An 18,885-nucleotide genomic window follows, 5' to 3' on the forward strand; every position below is an offset into this window, starting at 1 on the left:
CCGGCTAGCTATTATATAAGACCATATAGCTTATATGCGTTAAATTCTAACAGTAATGATTTTGCTGTAAATGACAATCAAAGACACCTATTAAAAGAGATGAAAATAACCACATGATGCATTGTTCCTATCTGGCATCGTGAAGTAAGAATACACGAACACAACATTACACATTTCACTTTCGAGCATTATATAGTGTATAATCTCCCTCATTCAACCAATACCTACTTAAATCAAATATTTTATATTGCTGCAAAAAGAGTACTTTCAAAAGCAAATAAATGTCAAAATATTACTCTGGTGCTGAAACTCACATTTTTCCAGTAGGATATCATCCTACATTCCAAACAATCCTCAAAACATCTTTCTAAGATCAAAGGAACTCGCAGAATCAGGCAAAATGAGCAACTTAGCCAGGAACAAAATTTTAGTACATTAAAAATAGTCGAGACATAATCCCATACAAGTACATGTAGTTTCCTGAAAATGATGCTCTGTATAGTGTTTCAGTGTCGTGCTTAAGTGAAGCTCAACAATAAAACCAGCAATTGACACATACATGTCTGAAAAGAATTCAGACTGACAAATCACTTAACAAAACAATATATGAAATGCACTGCACATGGATGCATGTTGTACATTCCTATGTCAAGTACCTGTTCCATCCTGAAATGCAGGCATACCATACATGATGTACATGTCACATTAAATGGCTGGGAAATGATCAGTGTGATGCTGTTATAATTACAGGATTTACTTCCTTAGAAGCAGATACATTTCATACACATATGTATTAAAAAAATTAAAAAAAGCACTTTCAGAAGCACAATGCGGCCTTAAAATAACATTTATGTTGTCCACACGTAAGTTTTGTTTAAGAAATTAAATCCAACTTTACACAAAACTCAAGAGTGGCACTATAAGTTGTATGAAAGTCAGATTCAAGCAAAATGTGTCACCTGAAAAATACTAAATGTCAGGTGAAATACAGTGTATCAATAATCCCATATATTTACATGATTTAACAACAGAGAGTATAATGCAGTGTACATTCTCTGTACATTCTCCAGAACATACCATGTACACGACATTGGTCATGTTTATAGTGTACCTCTGAAAACCTATATCACATCAAACTAAACAGGTACCCCATGACAGCCATGCCATCAACCTCTATGCACACGTACAATGTACAAACACCAGATGTAAAGTGTATGGGGAAAAGCAAATCATACATGCATGCCCTGTATGTTAAGCATGTGAGACATCTTAACAATACATGCACACAGGAGCGTGCCTGGGCCTCAATGGTTATCACACAAGTACATCATGCATGCACATTATGTCGCTGTTATGCGCTTGGATTACATGTAAATCGACAGAACATGCAACTATAAACTGACACAAATGCTTCATACATGTGGATGTAAAACATGTGACAGCGATCAAGACCATGAATCTGTCCATATCAAACACGCACACAGCTGGACATATAGGCTAGGCAGATACAGAAGACATTGGAAATGTGACTTGTTTATTTCCTCAACAGGAACAATGAGGAAATGCTGTATCAGTAACAGTAACCTTACCCTTTTCAGGACCCCTATGGACAGGGCTTTAGCTACACCCGGCCTCCCCCAACTCTGCCAACAATGTGCAGACTGCCAGGCGGTATACTGAAGAAACACTGCAGCTGCCGGCCTCTGGCATGCGCATCCTACATGCACCACTCACTGCAGGGTGGAAATTTGACTCATTTCTCAGAGGGAGCAAAAAGACGTTCACAGAGGTGGAAGCATCCGCTTGTTATAGGGACTGCCACTCTGATATTCTTCTTCACTCAGTACTGCACATGGGCTGTCTGCTCAGGCATCTTCACACAGACAATATTGACTACTAAAGAGCCAAGCATCAACCAAGCCAACTGTTTTTAAAAATTCTGTGCAGTAAGCGCCAAAGCCTGTCGACATTCTTCTCTGCAGTCCACCACTACACCACTGACATGCTACCACGCAGCAGTGCTAAAAGGGCCCCGGTGTACACTTGTTCTATGCTGACTGCTGAACTGTCACAGGGGGACCATTGGAAGAATGTGTTCAGAATACACATGTATGCATCCCAACCTACCTCAGAGGATACCAGTGACTGACAGTGAGGCTCTCTAGGAGGGGCGACAATCCCAGTCAAAACAAACACAAAACAGCACTAGATATTGATCTTCATGTTATTGTGCCCAACATTTTACACAGCAAAACACATGCTCCATATAAGGACACATCTGGTCCAAATACACTTTGTAATTAAGGCATCCTCTTGCAGCTCTAATTTTTACCAACAATAAAGAAAGTGTGGAAACATACAATGTATGACTGATACTGAGTTAAATGTGCAACACACTAAATCACACATAAAATGTCAGACACCTTAATTTGTGCTAGCAACAACATGTGATCGGTTTCAAATGACTCAGCCTGTACATGTGTAAATGTACACAGGTGATATCTATAGACAGTTCTCAACTGTCACAAGATCAATTGTGTATGTTAGTAAAAATCATAGTTTGGAATCTGTGACCAACCATGTGATGTACATATATATATGACTTTCGTGGTAATACTTACGTAAGCATAATGGCATGATAATTAACGTTAGATGCAGTCTAATAGCCATGTACATAACTATATGATGATCTTATCACAGCTCTATCTTGAAGAATTACAACACAGATAATACATATTTAGGGTACATGTACTTGTAAGCTACAGACATATGGAAAATATTTGATACTGTGCACAAAGATGGACAGGTCAAACAAACATACAACTCCTGTAGAACATATAACATCACAGATGTATACTTCTGACAAATTTATCCCTCTGGAAAGTGAGCCCATATGGTTTAGTGTGATAGTACATAAGGAGACGGAATAGGGGACTTGCACACTGAGCAAATAGAGGTACATGTTATATAGCTCTAAGCTGCCTCTCATTTATTTCCCATCTGTTCATCATGTGTTCACACTGATATATACACTGGTATCAACAGTGTTCATATCAGTCTTCCGCATATCCCGCTGCATAAAAACATGGTATTTGGCAATCAATAATACATCAAGATTATAGACTCAAGCCACAATAGGCCCTATTTAACAGACTCTGATTTAATAATGCACTAAAAAGTACCAAACAGTCGAACTTATACCTGTGATAATTTAAAGGTAATTTACGGAAGAAAACATGAACTCTACAGGTTGGCTGACTGATACTGGATGTACTTAAATCTATATAACATTGCTGACTATTGCTCATGACATACATTAAATATCATATATCCATTAACCACTGGACTTTTAAGTCTACCTGTATTATTTTCTTTATAAGATACTCAACTTATACCTTCATCCTTGCATTCTATACTAATTCAATATTTAATATTCTAATTATCACAGCATACAAATACAGTTGCAGAGTACTTATGCCATAAAAGGCATCTGAAATATGAATGTATACCCATGTCGTTACTTTCCAGTATATCTATTGGTAATCTGAGGCCAACTTATCAAAATTTAACTTGTACAGAAGATGCCCGATAATACATAACATGCACATACAAAATAAGTACTGTACATTCATATTTTATAAGTAAAACACAACTACATTTACAAACATGAACAGAAAATAGAATGCTGTTTGCCTTGATTTTAAACACTTTAAGGTCAAAACAAGTTCATACTAAAATAATAATATTAACACCACCACCTTATGGTCAAAACTATTATAGGCTGAAGGTAAATAAAGCATAGTAAAAAAATTTACAGACAACAGTAAATTATACTTTAACTTTAAGCTCTCAACCCTTGCCTTACATCCACATATCGCCAGGCAGTGGTTGCTCAGACAGGTCAGTTCAACCTTAAATTTACAGCGATAAAGATTTCCCAGTAGGAGACAACTCTGTACTCCTGTCTCCTGAGGGTCTGTGTGCAGAATCAATAGGGGTCAAAGCCATGGCTGCATTAATACAGGCTTTTCCTGACTATCGTGCGAAGATAACCCTAGTAAGAGAAATTAGCCTCTACCCACCAACAATAACATATATATCCTGGCTTAAATACAGACCTGTGATCAGATAAATTGCCAGCTATGTTGTAGTGAAAAAAAAAAAAAGAAGAGAAAGAGAGAAAGAAAAAAGAAACTGTGACATGCACATGGCTTGTATGTTCTAAGTTGCCCACGTCATATGAGACATCCTTCTACAATAAAACAGCAGTTAATGTCCTTGTCAAGTACTCTGTGCATGCTGGATGAACTAATATGGTTTTGTATATGTATACAGGCTTGTTTCATTAATTCACATAGAAAGTATCAATTTTACGATCAACCTGGGACGTTGTGAAAAGTGGAGCATAAACAATATGGCTCCAAATACAAAATTGCTACCACTAGTATTTTCTAGAAGCTCCAGAACACACAGGGAAAGAAATGCAGGCCGTAAATGCCATAAAGCACATGGAATGTTTTTGTTATTAAGTGGGCAGGGAATTGCGCACAGAATTTGACAGTCAAATTAATTACATCCATATACATCTACAGGACAAAACATGGGTAGAGATGTCAGTTGCTATGGTTACATGAATATCAATAAGACTGCCGGATAGTTTTGTTAGGATTCATGTCGCCACACTCAAAGAAAAAAAGCTCAACTGAACTCTAATGAGAGAAATTAATATTCTGAGACCGTATAGAATCTGAGAAATCACATGATGTACATGTATCTTCTTCTGTGTATATTTAAAAGACCAAAGGCATGGTACATGCAGCTAGATGTATAATCCATACAGAACATAACTTGAGAAAGAAAGGACAGATTCCCAATTAAAAAATAAAACTGCCAGGAAATGATAGCATTTGCAATAACCATGACATCCTGCAAATAGTCCCAGGTCGTCTTACTTTCAGGCCCTTAGTTAACATACGTATATAACTGAATGACCCATGGTAAAAGATCAATGTACATACATGGTACCAAGAGAATTTACCATTACGTGATGAAATTTTCCAAGACCTAGATGCAACCTAGAAACCTCCAACCAATGTGTTTGAATTTATTGTCTGGCAAGTTCACAATGACTTTTTCTTCTTTCAAATTTACACTTTCAAATGCATTTTATCATGTTATATGTACACATACTGTAAATCTTCAACCTTCTCAACCACTAAAGCACATTTTTTCATTGGAATTTATGAAAACAATTATTACGAAAATGACAATATAGATTTGCTTGTGTCATATAAGGCAGAAAATGTGAATTCATACGATATTCAGAATGGCGAATTCACTACAGACTTATCACCAAATATTTTGTCTAAAACGAACAATGAAATGAAGTTTAAATCTTTCATTTTAAATACAACAATTTGACAGATATGTGCAACAAACATCAATAGATCACTGAAAGAGTTTTGTCAAATTCTTCCTTGTCAAAAATTCTTTCATGTCCTAGGGCTAACACAAACCTTCAGCATAAAAGTACATGTAACAACTGTGTAACTACTAAAAAAACTTAAAGCAACCACTGACAGCAGAGAGCAAACTCAGTTGCAATGTACAAGGCAATCTTGACGGTTACTGTTCATAACGTTATCCCTACACATACATTATAAACTTATCACATTTAGGAATGAAAAACACATCCACAATCTTCACTGTGTCATACACCAACAGCAGCGTTACAGCAGCATTACATACACCATAATATCTCACCTATGTCAAATAATACGATTTATCACATATGTTTTAATATGTTTACTATATTAGCAACAAGCAGTGATTGTGTAAATATAATCTCATCGATAAGAGCATAACACACATGTACATCTATGCGAAAATAAATGCACTGATTAGAGCCTATATAAACAGGTAGGAGAGGCAAAAACCAAAATTAATACACCTGCATACATGTACGTAAGTGAAAATTAACCATTCACTCACCATAATAATAATACTGAGTGCAAACTCCTCTGCTGATACATCTCCAGGTCACTTCACTGCAACTGAATATTGTAAACTTGCTATGATATCTATCTGAATGAACTGCTGCATGTAATTCCCAGGAGCACTTTCTGACAGTTGAACAGAAACCTGCAGACTTGTCATTTCACATGTATAAACACATAATGCACTTCCTCATTCAGGTATTGGCCATAAAATGATTTTTTTTCATTCAACATCTGTGGGGATGTTGGGACAACTCATTCATCACAGCTGATGTGCAGTGAAGCGTGCAGGCGTGTGCACTGCTGCTGCAGCTCTGCCCTACATCTCCACCAATGGCAGCTCTTGCCAAAGATGGGACATTGATTTTTTTTCTATCTTAATGAGAAACGGCCATCTTTGCCTTTGTTTCTGAATGGACGTGAGGCTTCCATCATCCGTCTCATTACAGTCATGTGACAAAATCAATATTCGATGACCTTCACCCCTCAAGCAATAATCTGGATTTGGCTACTCCATTTGGAAACTCCAATTTTTCAGGGCAAACCCCATATGCTGATAAAAAATAGATAACCTACAAACCATCTAAATTTTTACATTTTCTTATCTCAAAAAATAACTTCAGATTTGTAACTACAAATACCTTATACATACTGCTTCAGATTCATAGTAATATGTTGGTCTACCATTATTACAAATACACTGTAATGAGTATACTCGAGTACAGTCAATCAGATATAAATTCATTTTCACCTATTGATCACCCTGCAGTAGGCCTAATAAGATGGTGAAAAAAATCACGAGAAATTTTTATGTGATTAACAGCAATTCACACATAACTTCACAGGGTATTTCACCAACTAAATGTACATGGTATCAGCCTTCTGCAGTACAGTTCAAACAGTTAAGCATTGCAATTAGCTGTAGATTATGTCACTACACATCACGTTACAAGCATGAGGCTCTTTTATGTACAATACTACACAAATGTTCAGTGGTCATTGTTTTAACATTTGTCAGCTCAAAATTCACACCATTGCTCACTGAAGGAAAGTCATAAGACAACTAAATTAGAAGAACAGATGGACTGAAAATCACTTAATAATAATGGGATAAAAATGAGAAAGCCATTGTAGATAGACAGTTAGGGTGGCAAAACAACTGATAAACAAAACTTAAATGGACACTATCCACACACTATTCCGACTTTTCTCATCAACACCAACACACCAACATCACTTTCACACATCATCACAATTACAATACGCTGCCCGACTTCATACTACACCACTGAAACATTTAGAAATACATGTGCAACCAGTATATTTCTTGCGGGGAGGGAAAGCGAGAAAAAACATGATAAAACTACATGTCAAGCACATGTACACCAACACAAAAGTTTAACAACTGCAAACTGCGAAATGGGTATTGTCATAGTCAGACCATGCTGATCAAAGTATTCACAAAAAAAAAACACACACCCAAAAATTGTCATGGCATTAGGCAGTAACACATGTACATGTATATCCATTCACCCTTGTTGTATTACACCTGGTATCCGATGATAAAAACAATGGTTGTGGTAAGAAAAAACTTTTTAGGGTTAATATAAAGTTGTAGATGGTACATATAGAGGTATATTACATAAATGTCAGTAAATAAAACTACACATACACATATATCCTTGTAGGTACATGCATAGGTAAGAAACACCTAACATACACTCATATGATATAATATAAACAGGCACAATATGTGCATGTACTATGGTGCAGACACATACACAGATCTGCATCTAACCAGCGCCTAAGCCACTCAAACACAAAAGAGTGAAGCTGAGCAGCTCGATCCTTAATACTCTGGGAACAAACACCAGGGACAACCTCCTCCTTGGATACACTGGATGCACCTGTGCTGTGCTCTTCCTTATGATGACTAACAGGATACATGTACATCCATAATAAACAAACTATATACATGTACCACTCGGTACAGGCAGAGCAAGTGTAAACATACCTGGGGAAAGACATTCATGCAGGGCTGGAATTATAGTCAAGTTGACTCAATATTTTGGTTTATTGCTCATAGTGTACATCATGAACCATCAGCCATGAGTCAGTACAACAAGGAATACCATCTGTCATATGCAATTTAATAGTTGTACATGTACACGTGTGTGCAGTAGGTCTATACACGCCCCTGCAACAGATCATTTCAGTGGATGGCAGTAGGCTTCACCCAGGACCGAAATTACACTCCACTAAGATAATTACACATCACAGAAAAAAAAAAAATACCCTACATAGAATACATACATATATATATATATATATATATATATATATATATATATATATATAAATGAGTAGATTAAGGTACATGCAGGTAAGGTATCACATGTATTGTGGAAATATCTTATGCCATTAATAGACAAATTTAGACTCTAATGAAATCTAACCACTGCAATGATTAAGTTCTCATGCTGGAATTGAGCTACATGTACTGAGCTGCGTTAAATAAAATCTGAACAATCTTATATACATGTATGTGAGCATTCTTCTGATCAATCTTTTTTCCTTTTAATTGACGTGTAGGCCTTTATGTATCAGACTTATTTCTAAATACATGTACCTAAATCCATAATTTTAACATTTTTTAACTATTTAATCATTCAGTCCTCTAAATGTGCATGTAGCACATACCACCAAGCATGCCTTGTTTGAGAAGGAATTACTCTTCATGGCCCAAGAAATTTTAATGTGATAATTTTATAGGGGTTTACAGCATTCTTCACACAGCTGAAGTTTTCAGATTTCCTGTTCATACTGTGTGGTAATTTGAGGAAGTGTATCTAAACAATATTGAGGTTGCCCTTCACTCATGTCTGCTAGATTTCCTATGTACACATCATTGCACCGGAATGAGGTCAAATTCACAGCCATGTGGAAATTAGGTCAACAATGTCAGACAGGAATTCTAACAGCCCCAAAACAAATGACATCTTGGCCACCATCACAGCAGCACCACTACCCACCCCCGACCTGCCCAACAAAAAGCACATGTAACACAGAGATAGTAAAATCCAGAAATGTAACTGAAGAGACACTGGAAAACTGAATTTTAACAAAGGTTCTTGTAAATCCAATTATACTGAATATTGCTTTGATTAATCAATCTGTCACAGAATGGAGGTGGGGAGGTCTTATGTTTGTGTGAGGCAAACAAAACATTTCAACAACTACAATGTATGAAATAGAATAAAAACTGTTAAATATACAATTTACATGTCAGAAATATGATTTTGACCTTTGAAGTTCTGATATTCTATACAAGAAGAATTAATTTCAGTTGTTCTAGATGAGTACATGTCGCAATACAAAACACATGACATTTGCAATCAATTTCTATAAAATATTTACTTACAAACACAAATAATAAAATCAGGCTTAAATCACATTTTAAAGAAGACTGTAAGAAGACTTGACACAAAATTCATTGCTTTTTATGACAGAGATGTCACAACATATGCAGAGTATGCAACAAAAGAAAACAACATGCATATACTGTACGTAGATATATGTGTTTGCCAAAAACACATCCATCAAGTGTAATAAATAAACCTCCAGAAGGCCAATCATACAATAGCAAATATATATATGAGATTTGTCCATAAAATGTCAACAACCCTGTTTTTGTGTTTGTTTGATAGTAAATGCACTGTAGCTAGTAGTTATGTACATTGATACAGTACAAAGCCAGACTAGCATTTCATTGCTGTGCTCTTAACTGTATATAGATGACATGTACATGTACATTTAATAACAGGGGTCTGTAAGTCTACAACCTGTGCATGACAATTCACAATAGTGAGTGTCTATACCTGTAGTGTTTAGTCGTAGCACAAAAAGACACTATCATCATCATCAATTATCAACCGCACATGGGTAATGTATCAACATGTCACCCACACACATACATGTACATGTACCTGGCACACGGCACAGGACAAATAACAGCATAAAACCACAATAAATACAGGCTAGATAATGCGAAAAGCGAAAAACAAAAAAGTCAGTCACTCACGTATCCATATAACCCCGGATCTGTGATAAGGTTATGATTAAAGGTGTGAATCTGCACCAAATAGCTACCAATTAGTCGTCCTCACATTGACAGCACAATCGGACAAAGCTATGAGCACGAGTAACCTGGGTGCAGCCTGAATATGAACATGTGCCACAAGTTCAGTGTTCAGCGCAGGCCTCTGAAATACAGTACACATGTAATTCACCACCAGAGCCCAGACACTTGTAAGCCTCAAATCATGGCTCATAGGGCAATGCGCTCACTGATGCGGGAAAACAATTCCAATTACCCTATTTTAACACACCAGTAGACGTCACCATGCAGTTAAAAGCGATACACACTCTGTTCTATGACATCTTCAGTTCTCCTCCAGCACTGCACCCAATTTCTTTGATTAGAGAAAGTGAGGGTGGGAGGATAAATAAAGTTGTCCCAATGCCGATGAAATTATCTATTCATGGTCACACTATACATGTTACCTGCCCACAGATAAGATATCAAAGCTTGTTCGCTGACGGTCAATTGATCAAATGTGGGAAATACTCCATACAGATTCATAATTATCCTCAAAGCATGTCTTCTTACATCATCGGGCCTAACCCTCTCCTTTCAGACAGATAAAGTAAGTGGAGACAATAAAATACATTGACCCGACACTTGAGACTAACATAACTGACTCTGATAAGCACCCAACCTATGTAGAAAACACTCCAGTATTGGTAATAATACACATAGGCTCTACATACCCTCGTCAGACTGACAATGAAAAGTTCTGATACAAAGCTTAACAATACCACACAACAAGCTTTTGAAATCTAATATCAAATGTGCTCCAAAAAAAAATATGATTATTTCCAGTCGAAGGAAGAGACAAAAAAACTGAGTCACACCTTCAAACAAGTTGCTTTTTCAGACCTGAACATGACACGTGCAGGGAGCTCTCTCCTCTTTCTCTCACGACAAGACACCCAACAGATGGGAAGTTGATGACAGGCATATCCAGAGCTGCAATGATAAGCTCAGACCCTGGTCTTGTTTAATTGGCAAGAGAACAAGACAGAAAAGTACAGCAAGTTTTTTGACATGCTGCTGAGACCAGGCAAACTTATGCGTCATCACTATGGGGTAAGAGAAACAAAAGGGCTGCAGAGTCTATACAACTGATTTTAAATACAACTCACAAAGTAGAGGATGCAGACCAGTGTTTCAACACCTGCTCCTTTAATGAAGGTCCCCCCCCCCCAAAAAAAAAAGGAATTAAAATCCTGCAGTTTGGAAAGTAATATATTATTTATGAACCAACCAATCACATGATGAAGTTTGTTAAACAAATAAAGTTAACATCATATGCCCAGCACGTTTAGATCAATATTATCACAAACTCTTCCAATACAGTACAGTATGCATTGTAAGTGTCCATACAGTACATGCAGCAATGTGCAATATTACCAAGACTCTAATTCAGCCTCTTTTATATGCATGTATATATATTTATATATTTATTTATATTTCGCAGAATGTTATTAATTCGAGAGCTTGATAATGTAAACACATGAGACCATCTACGTACAAGGATATCTATTTGTCCTTGCTGTTCAACCTGCATTAAATAAACACAAACTATTCCAGCAAACCAGATTCACAACTAACTTGTAGCAGTTCACATCTGATCATCTGCTTACATTAATACTACAAGCACCTTATGCCTTGGCTGTGATATCATAATACAATATGTTTCTCACAGAATATTTTCCCATGGCACATTAAAGTCTATTTATTCTGTTCGTTCAAGAAACCAAAATACAGAAATAAACATCCTTTGCTTGACTTTTGTGACTTATTATTATCACACATTTTAACTACACTCAGCCATCAAGATATAAAACACGGAACACTGATTTGACTATATAAACATTAAATATATTCTTGAGACACAAATACCTGTCCACCCATTTAAAAAGTTATAAATTCTGTTTGTCACCTGTAATTTTTATTACTGAGCATTAAATACTACATTCTCAACATCTCAACACCTCAAACCTATAGTTCGGGGTCAGTACCAGGTGGCTTTTTTTTTTTTTAACCAAGCCATGCTTAATTACACATATCCTAAAATATACCCAGTTACTGACACACATTACACACAGATGTGTACAAATACTAATGGAGTATTTTGAGTATTTCATCCACAGAAACTTTAAATGTGTGGATTACATGTATTATCTATAAAAATAAATTGTTTGTTTTGAGCTATATTTAATTTCACAGCTTCACATTTACGCGAGACAAACATGTACACACGTACATGAAAATATATATATATCTACAGAACATGTACATTTTCTAAACTTCACATTTTAGGCCATCTAAACTGGTTAATACTTTGTCAGTAGTCCATTAATACTCATTCTACGTGCAGGTAATCTTTTACCTAGTACATGTAATTACATTCCTATTTGCTTTAGGCACAGGTATTTAGATCATATCTACTATACAGGTATAAAGTAAATGTACATGTACCTTGCGTTTCGGGGATGTCAACGTCACTAACATTTCAGATTTGTCATTTGAGGAGAAACTTCGTGGATGACAGCATCCCATCATTCTCAAGCCCTTGCAAATAGTGCTTACGGCCAAGTCCCTTGGGGCAGGGGAATCATCATTGAGTGATATTCCCCATAACACAGGTAACAACAGGTAAATCCCAGTTCAAAACAGAAATAACCCTGGTTGTACTGGAGTCACATTGTGCTGGCTGTCATCTGTATGCTACAAGTGGACGTATACACCGGTAAATGTGTCCATGTGTTAAAGCTGTACCCCCACTCCCTGCTGTAGATATCCACTGTGTACAGATGTATGACAGATATTACAGGTAGCTGTATGATAGACCGGAGGTTAATCTGCATGTAGGTCAACTCCTGTAGACAACAGACTCGTTTCACACCTGACCTCAATCCTCACTTTTACACTCAAATCAGTGATAACACACCAGCACAACTCCCAGCCTTACCTTTATTCATTCAGAAAATGATCCCCACAGGCCTAGTCATAATAGCCACAGGGGACTGGTCAAACCCTGATTACTGTACCTACTGTACCTTTAGAAACCAACGTCAACACCCCACAGCCTGACAACAGGCAGATCATTCTCTACAAATTTTTCTCTTATAATTTACAGCTACTTGTATTACAGCAAACCAGTCCTGACTTCGAAAATACCTAAATTCCATCTACCATCAATGTGCATAGTCATACTGTCAGCAAGACTGAAATAACTTGTGGACATCACGTGTACATGTACTAATTGTTATTGTTTCCATTTCTTTGTAGACTGTTTCCATCTTCAAAACAAGGTTACAAGTACAAAATAATGGTTGTTTCTCACATGTTAAATTCTCACTTTGGTATGTAATAATGAGATATTTATATTTATTTAAAAAAAAACTTATATGTTTTCCTACATAATTCTGCAATGTCAAATGTTTCAACAGTAACCCACAGAAAATATTATTAAGAATTCTGAAGAAGCTCTCATGAAGAATGCATTCTCTGTCTATAAAGTGGAGCATTTTCAATGGACATGCAAGACCAGAAATAATATGCACTGGATTGCAATAAATTCCTAAAGGCTTGTGTCCAGAGAAACACTTTTCTCATCAAAGTGTCATACATAGGTGTACAGATGTACCACTGGGGAAATGTTTGTCAGGTACAAACATATATGTGCATGAACATAGGTCTTGAGAGCAAGATCGATACAGTGATTTGCAATCTGTTTGTTGATCCACTTCTGTTAACTTAAAGTTCACATGCTACCGGTTACTTGTGCTATAAATGTGCTAGATACAGCAGCAACCACAGGTATTATCAAGGTGCCTTACAAGTTAGTATTAACCAACAATACATTTATTAAAACTGGACAACCACAACAAATTACCCCTTCCTCCAGTTATCTATCAAGTTGAAGGACTCTGTGAATGAAGTAGGGAATTAAATCAGTCATGGATAAGTGGGTCGTACATACAAACAGCTACTTGAGAAGGGACAGTCAATACCCCCATTACAACCCACTTACACCAGTCTCACACCCACCTGCTACTACACTCCCTTCAAAAACATTTATTACTTTAAACATACCTGGAAGGTAGACATCCTGAACTGATTGATTACCCACTGATAAGCACCTGTCAATAACTTCCATGCACTCTATTAAAGAGCAATTGGAATTCAATTTTTTGTATGTAGGATGCAAACAAGGTAAATATATGAAATACTTTTTCAAACAAATTTTAGTCTGTTCATTTTCAGAGTATTTTATTATTCCGGGAAAATTAATTTTTTTTAGACGTTAGTATTTCCCATTATGTTGGAAATGTAAAGATGCACTTTCAAAGCATATAAAGGCTTTAAAATGATACTTTTCATGCCAACACTTCACAAAAACTCTTAAGTGACCGCTATTAAAGGTGGAGAAATCCGTGAGAATCAGGCAATACGTGTCACTAAAAAAAAGGCTAAACCTGAAATACAATAACCTAAAATTGGTGGTGTGTGATTTATTTATTTATTTAATTGGTGTTTTACACCGTACTCAAGAATTTCCTCTTCTACAACGGCGGCCAGCACTACAGTGGGAGGAAACCGAGCAGAGCCTTGGAGAAACCCACAACAGCCCACAGACTGCAGACATACCTTTCCATACATGGCCAGAGATGGTGGTGTATGACACCTTCATACTACAGTAGTCCTCAAGTTGTATGCATCAATTAACCTAGCCTAAGCAAATGTCTACGCATTAATTTGGAGTAAAAACACTTATATTTCACTAAAACTACATGGGTAAGGTTTCTAACTGGAAAAACCTATACCCAAACTTGCATGCTAAAATGCAAGAAATTGTGACAACATGTATTGCCGATGTGTGCCATGTATTGCCAATGTGTGCCATGTATTGCCGATGTGGTTGTCTTCCTTGCACGGAACTAGGTGTAGGTCTCAGTTTTGCCAGTGAATGTTACTGTCATAACATGACTAAACAAACAAAAATTTGATTCATTCAACAAAAAGGAAATCCCATCCATTCCATGACAATAAAGACAGCAAGAAATATGCTTAACAAATAATGCCTACATGACAAGTGGATATAGGCCACTTCAAACTGCAGTAGCCAATGAACTGTTCTATATATTAAGTTGTCTCTTCTCCTAAAAAGCTCAGTTGGCAAGCCTCTTGTAAGAGCTCAGATTTCACACATGACAGACAGGGTTAGTTGTCAGCTACTGGCACCGCATATTACCACAACTATGTGCACACCACAATAAAAAAAAAAAGTTCCACATGTACTTCACTGACAGCATACCAATACACATGTTTCCCCAAGTAATGATCTTACTGAATGAGTGAGTGCTTGGGGTTTAACTAGCTTGGTACTTAACAACTTTCACTGTTCTTTTATCTAGTGGTGCTTCACTGAGATGACATATTGAAGGTAGGTAAGCCGCCATTATATCAGAGCCATTATACTGACATGGGTTAATCAGCCGTTGCACTATCCCCTTCATGCTTAATGCCAAGCAAGGAAGTTACAACTTCCACTTTTAAGGTCTTAGGTGTGACTCGACACAGGATTGACCCTACCCAAGCGGGCGCTCTACCAACTGTGCTGTAGGGGCCAGTATCTTACTAAGTGGTAAGATCTGACAGCTACATAACACAATTTGAACAGCTCAACTATACTTCAAATAAGATTGACATTAGGACCTTCTTACCTATTGGAAGGTACTCATAGGTGGCCTAACTTGAGCATTCTCCTCAGAAAACATTTTCAAGAATCTCCACAATGCTCTACATGCACTTTGTTCTGGTAGAGTTGTGGTTTAAGATAATAGTTGAAGTCTCACAATCTTGAAGGTCATGTGTCGTTTTTTCTCTCTACAGAAACATATCCCTTCAGTGGGTCCTATAGCATTTGAATGAAAGAACACTTCACCAGAACCTTCGCCCACAACTTCACCTGCTGTCTGCCAGTTTCCTGTACAAAAATTACACACTGTCTTGTGATTTAGTTTGAAATCTCCTTTAGACAGTTCGCCAAGAAACAAATCTAATTCTAAATCTAGCAGGTTTAGTGAAAGGGTGCAAATAAATTTCCTCCAATCACCCATTCTAATCAGTTTATATAACAGTACTACACGCAGCTTCCAGCTATATTCCTCAGAAAGCAGTGTTAAGCAGGTTCAAGGAAACCATAACGTGACAGAACAATGTACATGCATTTGCACCTGTCCAATACCACAGGATTATTTCAATTTAACCATTATCTTCTATTAACTGCATTAAATTTAATCAGGTATGCCAATGCAGATGAATATGTGTTTATTGGTTCGACCCTTGCACAGTAGGGCAGTACTCTCATTGACTACTAGTACTGAACTGCTGTAACAGGTAGGCTGCATTTGAAACCAATGTGACATCCGTTCATTAGCGGTTTTATTTGCACTCATAAGCTTTACTCCCACAGACATGGATTCAAAAATAATGCCTAAATAACACTGAAATTAATTAATCACTGTCGCATATGTCCAACAATACCCCTTGTTGGTGTTGACAATTTACTTACATGTATGCCATGAAGATGGTTCCGTTATTGAAAGTCTTGTCCACACACTGTGATTTGCTACATTGACCCATCAAATTTGACAAGTGCAATCAATATATTACAGGTCTGTTACATAAGACGCATTCAGATGATCTGATTTTTACAACAGCTACAAATTCATTCTCTACTGCTTCATTCAAAGAGTCAAATACAACACCCCTTCATTAGGTGGTAGATCCAGGCTCAATACTGGGTCTGGTCACACCTAAGACTTTGAAAAAAGAGTCGTAACCTTCTCACTTGGCATTCAGCATGAAGAGGACAGTGCAATGACTGGTCGACCCATATCTGTATAATGGCTTGGGCGGAGCGGCTTATTTGCTTTCCGTAAGTCGTCTCAGTGCAGCAGGACTAGATAAAAGAGCTGCAGAAAAGATCCTTCCTGCAACTATGAGGCACATAACATGCACTCTAAGGACTCCTTCATCATCATATGACTGAAAAATTGTACAGTGTTAAACTCTAAGCACTCACTAACTCACATACGACATGAAAACCGCAACATGTGACATGGAAAGCGCACATGTGACACGAAAAGCGCACTATGTGACCACAGCTTAGCTAGCTACTCAAAATTCTCAGAATATGCACTACTGTTCATTTTGCTATATCTTCCTATGATGCACTGTATCCTTGTTGTCTGCTACAGCTACTGCAGCAGCTAACTGAAGTGCCCAGGTGTGCACTGTCTGGAATAAACAGATATGCATATTACCTTTCCAATAAATAATACAGTATCTAAGAAATAGAATGTTTCAATTTACAATCTGCTAAAAACAAAAGTCACTTGAAAGTTATTATTAATTCTTAAATCCTACCTCTGATAATCTCTGGGAAAACCGTTTGGCATCTGACAATTTCATGGCACCTGGAAAGCAACAACAACAACAGCAGCAGCAGCGGCACTTCTCCCAGAGCCTCCAAAACCAGCTTCTGGTCTCTGTCAAAGTCACCACTATGTCCGTGGTTGTAATTGAAGACGGTCTGCTACTTTGACTGGTTGGCTTTGAGATGCCATTTGGCAAGTGCTGTGACGTGTCCGTGGTCAGTAACGGAGTGCTGCTATCCGCACCTACCACCGGTCGTGTGACCACTGCCTTGTCCAATACTGGAGTTGGACGACAAAATAAAGACATGAATTTGAGCAGACTGGGGGGGGTTAATCTAAAGTCACATCACATCAGCCATGGTAAGAGGGTCAAAGCTATTTCTGCTTACAGCTCCTGTCACCATTTGTTTAAACTGTTGTCTATTCTGGACAATGTGCTCAGTTTGTTTGCTCAATAACACTCGGGGACCAGAGTATCTCTGTATGTATACAAACATCAGGATGAAAAACTTCACACCTTGAAACACAAACTCTACCCCTTCTTATTTACAATCAGTCAGAATTAAGCACCACCAAATGAGTTCAGTGTTTGGAACTGAAATGTGTTCTTTTCTTTCCATGGAAGACATACACTGTGCTTTTATGGTAAGTCAGTGCTTTATCCTTGGTGAATATTCATCTTTTTGTTGGCAATATATCTTTTCATTCGTAAAACTTTGGTCAAATCTGGTCAAAGTTCCACTTAATGGCACCAATTTACACTTCATCTAATATGCTATATTGTCCAGCAATGGTCCAAGCCAGGAGATGCCTCCTTTAAGACTGGAGGATTTAGAGTATTTCAAACCACACAACCAATGAAAAGAAAATACAACCATTAAGGAAAGCGAAAAACATTTTCCAACTGTACTTTGTCTCACAAATGAGTTTCTGGTCTAATCAAGGTGTAAGCCACATACAACCATCACAACAGCTGCAAACTATACACATGTATATACACTGCATCAGTTGCAAGTACATAAAATGAATTTACAATTTATATTGTAAGCTGGATCCATCCATTAAACTTGCACTAAAAATGATCTTTTGATTCCACAAATTGTCAAATGCACGCCCATGGAAATACTGATGAGCACATGTTCCTACTGTCTCTGAAGAGCTGAATGTGGAATAGCGTCTGTGCACAACAAGGCCCCAGTTATTATCCCTACGTATACATATTACGTGTATATGTATACAAACACACGTGGCGCCATTGTCACTGCTACACATATAGTTGGCAATATAATCAGCTGATGACATTCATTAGTATCTG

General features: G+C 37.3%; 1 protein-coding gene across 1 annotated transcript in view; it reads right to left on the reverse strand.

Moving 5' to 3' along the window:
• The window catches only part of LOC135471188 (focal adhesion kinase 1-like), a 48,204-nt gene extending 30,563 nt beyond the window's left edge, over nucleotides 1-17,641 (reverse strand). The window contains 1 exon segment of the mRNA XM_064750295.1: nucleotides 17,560-17,641. Within this exon segment, the coding sequence (XP_064606365.1) occupies nucleotides 17,560-17,604 (45 nt within the window). The 5' untranslated portion in view covers nucleotides 17,605-17,641.
• Nucleotides 17,642-18,885: the final 1,244 nt, after the last annotated feature.

This window comes from Liolophura sinensis, chromosome 7 (assembly GCF_032854445.1).
Source record: "Liolophura sinensis isolate JHLJ2023 chromosome 7, CUHK_Ljap_v2, whole genome shotgun sequence".
Lineage (NCBI taxonomy): Eukaryota > Metazoa > Mollusca > Polyplacophora > Chitonida > Chitonidae > Liolophura > Liolophura sinensis.